The sequence below is a fragment of the Portunus trituberculatus genome, chromosome 23 (genome assembly GCF_017591435.1).
Source record: "Portunus trituberculatus isolate SZX2019 chromosome 23, ASM1759143v1, whole genome shotgun sequence".
Classification (NCBI taxonomy): Eukaryota; Metazoa; Arthropoda; class Malacostraca; order Decapoda; family Portunidae; genus Portunus; species Portunus trituberculatus.
In genome coordinates, this window is record NC_059277.1 from 12775161 (window position 1) to 12786911 (window position 11751).

At 45.1% G+C, this 11751-nt stretch overlaps 1 protein-coding gene across 1 annotated transcript; it reads right to left on the minus strand.

Moving 5' to 3' along the window:
• Positions 1–504: 504 nt before the first annotated feature.
• On the minus strand, positions 505–10957 carry LOC123507821. Its single transcript, XM_045261037.1, is given in 4 exon segments — positions 505–5581; positions 5584–7781; positions 8289–8368; positions 10508–10957. Coding segments are annotated over 2 exon segments (5550 nt in total). The 5' UTR covers positions 7753–7781; positions 8289–8368; positions 10508–10957; the 3' UTR covers positions 505–2200.
• Between the last annotated feature and the right edge of the window lie 794 nt (positions 10958–11751).

Genomic DNA, 11751 nt, shown 5'->3' on the forward strand with positions numbered 1-11751 from the left:
GGATTGATGGCAGTGCAAGAGACTGTACCATCATCAAGTCAATGTGACTCACTAGTGGTCATCAGCAGTACAGCCATATAATTGTTAACTCCTCTCTTTAACTCCTTGCCAATTCTGTTTGAATTCCATGCGTTTTTTTTCTTTTTTCATGTTATGGCCTATAGCACCTGTAGGTCTACTTGTAGAGTATGGGAAGCACTGTCCAGCTTCCACCCCTTTAGTGGCGCAGGCAGCTTTATTCATAATGATACCAATATTGTGGCCCATATCACCACACAAGCGCATCTTTTGTGTAAGGCAATTAGGTACACCTCCACCTAGAACCTGGGTATCATGGTGACATGTAGATAACTTTAAACCACTCGACAAATGACAATGTTTCAAGCTGGTATGTGGTGGTATTCAAACCTATGTATGGATGTCTGGCCAATTCCACGCTCACCACTTTATCCACTACGCCACCGCCTCAAATGAAGGTTGTAGGGTGAATGAAATGATTCAAGATCAATTTGTTACTTACATTTTATTGCTTGTCTTCCTTCACACAAGATCACAGTTAATCAGTCACATGACACGCATAAAAAGAAACAAAATAATAAAAATAAAGACTAATAATACTGTAGCTTGCTGCCTTCTGGAACTTGATAATGACCATAACAACTGTAGTCAATGATGGGTGAGATGATCAAGAGGCTGCACTGGAAGAAGGCAGGGGAGGGCATGGGGCAGGGAGTAAAGCCTCTGGATCACCTTAGCCTGCATTACTGAAGAGTCCTGAACGCATGGCTGTCTTTGGAACTTACTGGAGAGACAAGGTGATGGACAGCGTGGCGAGAACATTGGTAACAAGACAATTTAGGTGAAGTCTGCAACATCACTAAAACAGAACACACCGCCTGGCTCCACGCAATACAGCATCTTGTCAAAGTAAATAGCCAACAAACACCTTGTGCTGTCAGGGCAGTTGTAATGTTGTGATAGCAAGGATCTTCTGAACATGCAACACATTCTCTTAGTAATGTATGTTTAGATCCTCTGCATTATGTAGCCTACTTAAGGAAACATTGTTCTATTTTGAGATATAAGTTCCTGAGATGTGATTAAAAACTCAAATTATATAAAATACAATAAACTTTTGGATTTAAATTTTTGTACCATTTCCTTTGGATTAGTGGCTTTGTGCACCAGAACACTCCTCAAATGTTTCCCATGTTTCCCCACACACTAAACACTTCCTGGAGGCTGTGTGTGTGTGTGTGTGTGTGTGTGTGTGTGTGTGTGTGTGTGTGTGTGTGTGTGTGTGTGTGTGTGTGTGTGTGTGTGTGTGTGTGTGTGTGTGTGTCTTACTTTCTGTAAGCAGTGTTGGGTTTCCTGCAAAGAGTCAGGAAGGCAAACACTGGTCTAGAGGAAGCAGAGGAGGCCACAGGGGGCCACGCTAACTGTGCTGATGTGAATGGAGAGTGCAGTTCGAACACTTTGAAGTAATTGTGTGTTGTCATGGTAGAATGGGGCACATGGACACAGCCTTGCCAGAAACACAGTGCTTGTTCCTGGTGGATATGAGGATTGCATCAACTGTTCTAAATGACACAGTATATCTGCACACACTGGACACACACACACACACACACACCTCTGATGGTCACACACACACACACACACACACACACACACACACACACACACACACACACACACACACACACACACACACAGGGCACTCGTCTCTCCCACTGTGCCCTCATGCCTCCTTGCTTTAGTCTGGAAGCCGTCCAGGAACTTTTGATCACACCTCCTGTATGTAATTCAAGTGTCTTATTCCAGAATAGACCAGCCGTATACACTTTTTTTTACTTATCCTTGATGAAAATAAAATGTTGTAAGTATTTCTTTGAGCACTAAGATCATAACTTAATTTTTTTCACACATTACATCATGTATTGGTTAACTCCAAAAATTAACTAAACATTCTATAAAAAATATAAATACTTCTACAATCCAATCACATTCAATGCTAACATTATATACAATTAAAGGTGTAAACTTTCTTGCTCCTATCACTCAATTGAGTCAAGACTGATGCTTTGTACTATCAGTTCAACTGTGTCAATACAAGGTGTGTGTGTGTGTGTGTGTGTGTGTGTGTGTGTGTGTGTGTGTGTGTGTGTGTGTGTGTGTGTGTGTGTGCAGTAGTAGGGCTCTACAAGGCCTCCCTGGCATGCCTTCTGTAATGGTTGAAGAGGTGAGCCTTGCGCCTGAACCTCAGCAGGCAGTGTTCACACCTGAAGGGTTTCTCACTGGCTTGGGAACACACGTGCTTGTTACGCGCCTCTGTGTCTGGAAAACACGTATCACAGGTGTCACAATGCAACACATCACTACTCAGCTTCACACTTCTCTCCTTGACTCTTGCAGTGGCAGCAGGAACGTCACTGTCTCTCTCACTCACTAAAGGTTCACTCACAGACTCTGGTGTGGCACAGGCAGCTGGTGAAGCTGCAGTGCCTTTACTTCTGTGGTTCTCTGGTGTCCTGTCCACTTTACTGACTTTCACCGGAGACTTTTCGGCATGAAGTGGGCGCCTCTTGGCATTGAGCCGTGTGCCGCGCCGTCCCCTGCACCACATGGCTGTGTGGTGCCGCAGCTTGGAGGAGCGAGAGAATGCCATGCCACATGCACTGCACACATAGCTATTGCTATCTAAATTATCAGTAGAGTTTTCATTGACTTCCTTATCATTCTCACTATCCCTCCGAGTTGTGCCACTTACACTTCTCAGGGTGTCTCTTGTGGTGCTTTTCAAATCTCGTTTTGATTTACGCATCAAAAATATCTTCCTTGGCTTCACTCTGGTATTTGGTTCTCTGTCACTGCCTTCCTCCATTTCATCTTCCTCAGTTAAGGTCAAACTCTCCTCAGAATCTGTCTCGATCTTCACCTTAACAATGTCCTCCTCTGTGTTGCCTTCCTGCATGGTGGAGCAGAAGTCTTTGTACCGCCTGTCCTCCCTGCCATGCTTCATGCTCTGGTGGTACCTCAGAGCGGAGGCTCGCTTGAAGGCCTCCCCGCACATCACACACACTTGCTGCAGCTCCTCACTGTGGGCCTGCAGGTGTGCCTTGTATGATGCCATGCCCTGCAACACTTCCCCACAATCCTTGCATTTGAACTGATTCTGAGTCACAAGATTGTTACTATTAACACTTGCTCTTTTCACCAGCTTGTGTCTACTCTTTTTACTTTCTGTATCTCCATTATTCTTGCAATGTGACTTTTTGAGGTCACTTACACACTTTTCAGCACTCCTTGGTGTTGTTTCAGTCTTATTTTTCAGGTCATGGTCATGCTGCATCAAGCTGCAAGCCTCCTGGTGACTCAGCAGCTGGGTGGCAGAGGAGAAGCTCTTCGCACAAACACAGCATGTGTCCTCTGCTGGAACAAGTTTTAAAGATTTTCTGCATCTTTTTGTGTGTGCATTAAGACTAGAGGCTTGACTGAACTGCTTCTGACACAGTTTACAAGCATAGGATATGTTCTGGTTGTCCTCCTCCTGAAGGAGTGTGTGTGTACTGGTGGCTAGAGCATTCCCCTCCTCTACATCCTGAGACAGCAGCCCACACTCCTCCCTCAGCGTATCAATGACCTCCTTGGTGAGGCCGCTCTCCGGATCCCTCAAGGCCACAGCGTCACCATTGTGCAGCACCCTGATGTGGCGCCGCACAGCTGACCGCTGGGTGAAGCACTTGCCACAGCGGCTGCAGCGGTGTGGTTTGGCCCCAGTGTGGCGCCGCATATGATCCTTGAGGTGGGAGATCTGGCGGAAGGCGCGGGGACACACACTGCAATGGTAGGGCTTGTCCCCGGTGTGCATGCGCAGGTGGCAGTACAGATTAGATGACTGACCAAATGATCGGTCACACACCTTGCACAGCCACACCTTCTTGCCCACCTCATCTATATACGTGATGAATGGTTTGTCTTTCATCTCCCTTTCCTTGGCCGTGTCCTCTTCATCCTCATCACTTCCTGGGGCTTCCCTTGCTGAGTCTGTTAACAGGCCGGAGCTTTCCTCTTCCTCCTCCTCCTCCTCTTGCTGCTGCTGCTGCTGCTGATCACTGTGGTGTTTGTCTTTGAGTGGGGATGTGTGAGTGATGTCATGCACAGCCACTTCCTCTTCCTTGACCTTCACCTGTGTTGACATCACCTCCACTTCACTCTTGACAGTGCCATCCATGTCAGTCAGGTGGATCACTTCCTGCTTCACCTCACACAGGCCTGACTCCGCATCTGCCTCCGCCACACCCTCACTCTTCAGCTGCACCTCCACCCCGCCACCCACACTGTCCTTCACGGCTGGGTTCAGGACGATGAAGTCGCTTTCCTCTCCTATCTTCACGTTGATGTACATGTCAACGGGGTCGCCGCTGGCCAGACTCCTGTTGTGCTCCATGGCTGTGTGCCTGGCCAGGTCCTGCAGGCTTGCCACCTCTACGCCACACACCTCACACACCTGCCGGCCGTCAGAGTGCTTGGCAGCATGGCTCAGCAGGGAAGTCTTGTTTTTAAACCGCATGCTGCACGTTTCACACACGTACTGCGGCAGGTGGCGGTGGGTCTTCATGTGCTCCACCTTGAGGCACTCGCCGATGTACGTCTTGTTGCAGTGCTGGCAGAAAAAATTCTTGATCTTACTTCCTGGCGTGCATTTCTCCTTTTCCTTTTTCTTCTTCACTTGGGTGTGTCCGTCAGCGTGTACGTTCCTCTTGTGGGAGTTGAGCCTGGAGGACTGTGTGAAGGCCGCGTCGCACAGGTTGCACACGTAGGGCCGCTCTCCTGTGTGCACCCGGATGTGGGACCGCAGGTGGGATATCTGTTTGAAACCCATCCAGCACAGCGCACAGAAGTAAGGCCGCTCCCCTGAGTGTGTCCGCAGGTGGGCGATGTAATTAGATGAACTCTTGCAAGGCTTTCCACAATGCTCACAGGTGTACACCTTTTGGGACCGTTGCTTTTTGATTCTGGCTTTCCTACTGCTGATCCTTATCTTGACACACTCTCCTAACTCAAGACTACTGCCTTCCCTCTCTTTCAGGACCTGCCGGCTTCCCTTGGCCCTCTGCCTCTTCCCCTTCGCTGAGGACACAAGGCCAGTAAGGTCAGGCACACAACCTTCATCTTGGGTGTGGATGATGATGGGTTCTTTCTTCCCAGCGTCTATGATGTAGGTGACGTTGCCCAGCTGGTTGGTGCTGTTGTCCTTCCACAGCATAAGTGAGGTGCCGTCAGGTGAAAGGTGCTCCTCAACAGCCTCAGAATACCCACCCAAGGGCTCCAACACTTCCTCCTGGCAGTTTGTGTTGAAAATGCACTCAATGGACTCTGCCTCACATGGGTGTATCATTTCCCCTTCAACCTCGCTGCATATCTCCTCCTCCAGGCCCACAGAGTCCATGTCACACTCATGCACCTCCTCCACCATCCCCACCCCAGGATACAGCGCCCCATGGCCCTCCAAGACATTCTCTGACAGGATGTTCGGGGACAGGTTTCCCTCGAAGGCTGAATCTCTGTCCTTCAAGAAGCTGGAGTCTGAAATGTTAGCTGTGGATGGCTGTGGGAGTCCGCCAGCACCATGATGTCCTTGTTCTTCAGTGCTGGTGGCAACACAATGAAGAAACCCTTGCCGTCGTCACCCTGTGTCTCCAGCACAGTGCCATTCTCCAGCGCCTCTCTCACCTGGGCTGGGTCAACATCGCTGCCACTCGCCTCAAAACTATACTTCAGGTTAGACGCCAGATTCTCCTTCAGTCTGTGCTGTGAGTCAGTCTCTGGGGAAGAGGAAATCTTACTCAGCAATGGACTGTTGGCTTCTGGTGATATACAAGATGCTGGGCTCAGAGGATGCCTGGGAGGGGTGGCTGGTGTTCCTTGCTCTGCATACTTCACTGCTGGTTGCTCAGGTGTGCCATGGGGTGAGGGAGCGTCTGTGCCACCTGACTCTGCCTCCCAGTCACTCTCATGCCTCAGTGTTTCCTCGGATGGCTGTGATGGCTGGGTAACCTGTGGCGTCTTATCATGGGAGGCTTTCTCCATGGCAGATCTGAAGCACTGGTTGGCTTCCTTGTCATGCACGTACAGGTAATTGTCTTTGTTGTTGTGAACTTTGCGGTGCAGCGACAGACTGGCCAGGCGGGGGAACTCCTGGCCACACTCCTCACACTCAAATGGCCCCAGCTTGAGGTGGACGGCCATGTGTGTCTGCAGTGTCACCTTCTCCCGGAATGGCACGCCACACTCACCACACTTGTACCTCCGCTCGCCAGTGTGAATCATGCGGTGGTACTTGAGTCTGGTGGCTGTGGAGAAGGCCTGGCCACACTCCTCACACTGGTATGGCTTCTCCCCGGTGTGTGTCCGCATGTGGGCCATCAAATGCACCTTCTCATATGTGGCATAACTACACTCACTACATGAAAACGCCTTCACTCCTGAATGACGCTTTTTATGCATGTTTAAGGAAGACTTCTGAATAAACCGACTGTCGCACATTTCACATTTAAAGGGCCGTTCCCCTGAGTGCACCCGCCAGTGGTCCGCCAGGTGGTGCCGCTGCCTGAAGGTCTTGTGGCACAGGTGGCACACATATGGTCGCTCCCCTGTGTGGGTCATCATGTGTTTCTTGAAGTTGGCGGAGGAGTGAGATATGCGGCCGCACTTGTCACACGGGAATGCCTTACTCTCCTTCCTCTTTCTCCTTCCTGTTTCTGCTTTTAATTCGAGCGTTTCACTTGTCTCCAAACTGTCTTCCTTCTCACCCTCATTCATGGAGTCCCCATTAATGTTTTTGCCATAGTTTACACCCTCATTAATAGATTCAATACTGTTATTAGTGTTTTCCTTGCTACCTACACTCTCAGGAGACTCAGAAGCCACTGGGGTGAGATCTGAGTTCTGTAAAGGCTCACCATCTTCAAAGTTTTGCATGTCTTGTTTTTCACACTCACTGATAAGACATTCCACATTCTCCATACAAGTCTGCATCATTCCTTCTTCCTCGTCCTGCTCTGTGCTCTCCACTTCTTGTCTCTCTCCATCACTGAGAAATTCCTTATCCTTCAAGCATATCTGTGGCATTTCTTCCTCATGCTGCTCTTTACTCTCCTCTTCTTGTCTTTCTCCGTCAAAACATTCCTTATCCTTCATGTATGTCTGTATCATTTCTTCCTTGTCCTGTTCTTTACTCTCTTCTTCTCCATCGTCAAAACATTCTTTATTCTTCATCTTTATCTGTGTTATTTCTTCCTTACGCTGGTCTTTACTCTCCTCTTCTTGTCTTTCTCCATCAAAACATTCTTTATTCTTCATCTTTATCTGTGTCATTTCTTCCTTGTCCTGCTCTGTACTCTCCTCTTGTCTTTCTACATCAAAACATTCTTCATTCTTCATGTATATTTGTATAATTCCTTCCTTGTCCTGCTCTGTACTCTCCTCTTCTTGCCTTTCTCGATCATCAAAACATTCCTTATCCTTTACGTATATCTGTGTCACTTCCTTGTTCTGCTCTTTACTCTTCTCTTCTTGTCTCTCTGCATCAAAACATTCCTTATCCCTTATGCATCTCTGTGTCATTTCTTCCTTGTCCTGCCCCTCAGCCTCCACTTCTTGCTTCTCATTTTCACTGCAGATATATTCCTCATTCTCTGTGCATGTTTGTGTTGTCATTTCTTCCATGCACTGCTCCTCTGCCTCCATGATGACTCCCTACACAGCAATGAGCCAACCTGTAAAAGCAATTTCCCTGTCACAAACTGTTTTTTTCCTCTATTTCACAAAATTTGCACTTTTCCCTAATTACTAACAATTCAGAGAGAGAGAGAGAGAGAGAGAGAGAGAGAGAGAGAGAGAGAGAGAGAGAGAGAGAGAGAGAGAGAGAGAGAGAGAGAGAGAGAGAGAGAGAGAGAGAGAGAGAGAGAATTTTACTTATTATTACTGTAACATCGCAAAAAAAAATGAAAATAAAAATATATACATAAAATAAAGGTAAATAAAACTGACATGTGCAGGCTGCTTCAAAGATAAGATGATCCTTGGCAACACCACACACACAGTAACCTCATAAAACAACACATGATATCAATTTGAAGTCACCACAGCATTATACTGAAAACTCACTCACGGCTGTCTCTGTGTGTATTTCAGAAGGGGGTTTTGAAAGGATGGTGCTCGTAATGGGTTCAGCTGTCACGTCCTGCAGTGTTATGGTGAGTGCTGTGTTTGTTGCTACTTACTCTGCTGTGCTGGTTCCTGCCTCCTTGCTTCCTTCCTCTGCTCTCTCCACCTTCTCTCCACACCAAGCTCCACTTCACATCTGCATTGGGTAAAGAGAGAGTTATCATAAGTCCCAGATTAGCCAGGACAGTTCCGATTTTGAACCCTTGTCCCGGCATCCTGGCTGGTTTGTAAATTTGTCTTGACGATGTTGCATTTTCTTACTACTGTATAAAAACAGAGGAATCAAATGACATATATATATATATATATATATATATATATATATATATATATATATATATATATATATATATATATATATATATCAAAGATGTATTATAATGTTGCATTATCCTTCTTACTAAAACTGAAATGCATTCACAGTATACATACAGCAGTGCATAATGTGAATGCCTCATCACAACTAAAGACTGCCCTAGATTGTATGTAGAAAATTACGGTAACCTTAGGAAAGGAGGAATCTGACATTGACACACTTATGCATTCCCACAAATCTTTTTAAACCAACATGCAGAAAAAGAATTATAAATAAATAAATAACTAGGTAAAATAAATTAACAAACAAATTGATAAAATAAAATAAACAAATAAATAAATAAATAAATAAAATAAATCCCCAAATAAAATTAATTACTTATTGACCGTCTTGGAGATACATCCCCTATTTTTTACTTTTCCCTCACCTCTAATCTTTCTGCTTATGTTGTTATCCTATCTTCTCTGTTGGGCTCCTCTGATCACAACCTCACATCTTGTCCTATTTCTCCAATACCTCCTCAGGATCCCCCAAAGAGGAGGTGCCTCTGACATACGGCTGTGCCAGATGTGGGGACCTGAAGAAGTATTATGCTGATTTTTCCTGGAATGTTTACTGTTTCTGTGTCAAAGACCCATCTCTGAGTGCTGAACACAGGTGGTAGTGTCTGGCATGGCAGCTTACATTCAGCACTTTTTTCTCAATCTAAACCTTCGGAACCTTACTTTATTTAATGCAGCCTATTCTTGCACTATATATGATTGAGAGCTGGCCCACAAAAGGTATGAGAATCTTTAATCACCTGAATCTCATGCACTTTAAATCTCTGTGCAGTCGTGCCAAGCCTGTAACACTTATAACATTAGAATGAAGAAAAAACTATAAATAGAGAAAAAAAATCAGCACTGTTCTAATAAAGTTGTCCCTCCAACTCTCCTCATTTCCTGGCTCTCCCTTCACAGCTCTTTCACTCAACTGACATGACATGGGAATGAAAATATGATAACCGAAACTAACCTAACCTAACCCAATCTTGCTAACGGACCCAACCTACCTAACGTAACCTAGTTGAGGCGACACACACTGCTGATACATCTCCGTCAGAGCCCTTGTGACAAATAGCGTGATTAGGTTACGTCAAGTTTGGTTAGGTTATATTAAAGTTACGGTTAAGTTAGTTTTGGTTACATTTTCATTCCCACGTCATGTCAGTTCAGGGGAAGTGCTGTGAAGGAGGGGCCAAGAAAAGAGAAGAGCTGGAGGGATGACTTTATTAGGACAGTGCCACAAGATCACACACACACACACACACATACACACACACACACACACACACGAACCACAGCGCGACACTGACAACCGTGACTAAACTTAAACAAATAAAACACTAAATAAAACATACACGAGGAGAGCTGGAGGGACAACTTTATTAGGACAGTGCCACAGGATCACACACACACACACACACACACACACACACACACACACACACACACAGTAAGTAACTGAGGAAGGGAAGATGTCTGAGAGATGTTAAAAAATTTAGTTTCCCGCAAAGATGTGTTGAGACGTGGAACAGTTTGAGTGAGGAAGTGGTGTCAGCAATGAGTGTGCATAGTTTTTAAGAAAAATTGGATAAGTGTAGATATGGAGACGGGGCCACACGAGCATAAAGCCCAGGGCCTGTAAAACTACAACTAGGTAAATACGCACACACACACACACACACACACGACTTGATACTGACAACCTTGACTAAACTTAAACAAATAAAACACTAAATAAAACACACACGAGGAGAGCTGGAGGGACAACTTTACTAGGACAATGCCACAGGATCTCTCTCTCTCTCTCTCTCTCTCACACACACACACACACGAACCACGGCGCGACACTGACAACCGTGACTACCCATGAATAAAAACTAAATAAAACACGTCCCTGCAATCCATTACTCACCTCACGACTCAAACCTTTACTGCTGTCCTGTGCTGGCTGGGGGCGCCGTACCCTGCCACCCACGTCCTTTCCCCTGCCTCCTCTCCTACACTACCCTGGCCCCACACATCCAGGAGCAGCCAGCCACTCATTCACTAGAGGCTGGCGTGTTGTTGGGTGGTGACTCCTAACACAGCTGAGTTTGTGTGCCTGGCTGTGTTTACGTCGCTTGGTCCCAGAGTCCCGAGTCATCACCAGTCACCACCGCCAGCCACCCACTCGCTTTATTTAGTTATTTATGTTTATGTTAAAGGGAAAATTGATCAAGGGTAACGTAGATTAAATAAAGGGTAATTTAGTTGCCATTCCTCTTGTAGGTTCGAAAGGGTTAGCAGAATTGAAGGGATAAATGTTTTAACACTCCCTCCGTCTTATGATGCGGTGTTGTGGGATGGGAGTGATATATGATATATATTCTAATGTAATAAGGTATCTGCCGGCTAAGAATAACATTAAAATAGAAAAAAAAATAAAGGAAATAGATAGATGAAATATGGATGTTGAATGAGAGAAGTATAGATAATTAGAGACATATACGTATGTGGCTTTCATCGACTATAAAAAAAAAAAAAAAAAAAAAAACATTTGGTAGAGTCACATATTTACTTGATATGTTGAGTAGATTTGAAGTTGACGGAAAGGATTTAAGAATGATTTTCAACATGGTGGAATCACAATGTATCATTAAGGATAGGAACAGAGCAGAATGATTTGATAGTTACGGTAGATAAAAGAAGAAAAGTTAAACAGAATTGTGTGCTGCCTCCAGATTTGTTTTCCTTTTATAGTGAAGCGACAATGAGAACAAATGAAGGACGGGAAGATATTGGTAAAGAAAACAAAATATAAGAAATATAAGATACGCAGACGACAGTGTTGATAGTGGACACAAGAGAAATGACAAAATATGCTGATGGTGGTGAAGAAGACGAGTGGAGAAAGAGATATGACAACATATGTAGATAAAACAGAAGTGATGATAATTAGTAACTATGAAAGCACAAGCTACCTGATGCACTGAGAGAATAGATAACAATTTGATTAAGCAAGTAAAAAAAAAAAAAAAAAAATACAGTTGTCTGAGAAGCTACATTGCGGAAAATGATAATGTAACAGAGACGAAAAGATGAATATGTGAAACGGAGGAAGTAAGATGATGAATATGCTAAATAATATCAATAAGAAAGAAAAAAAGACCAGTGAAA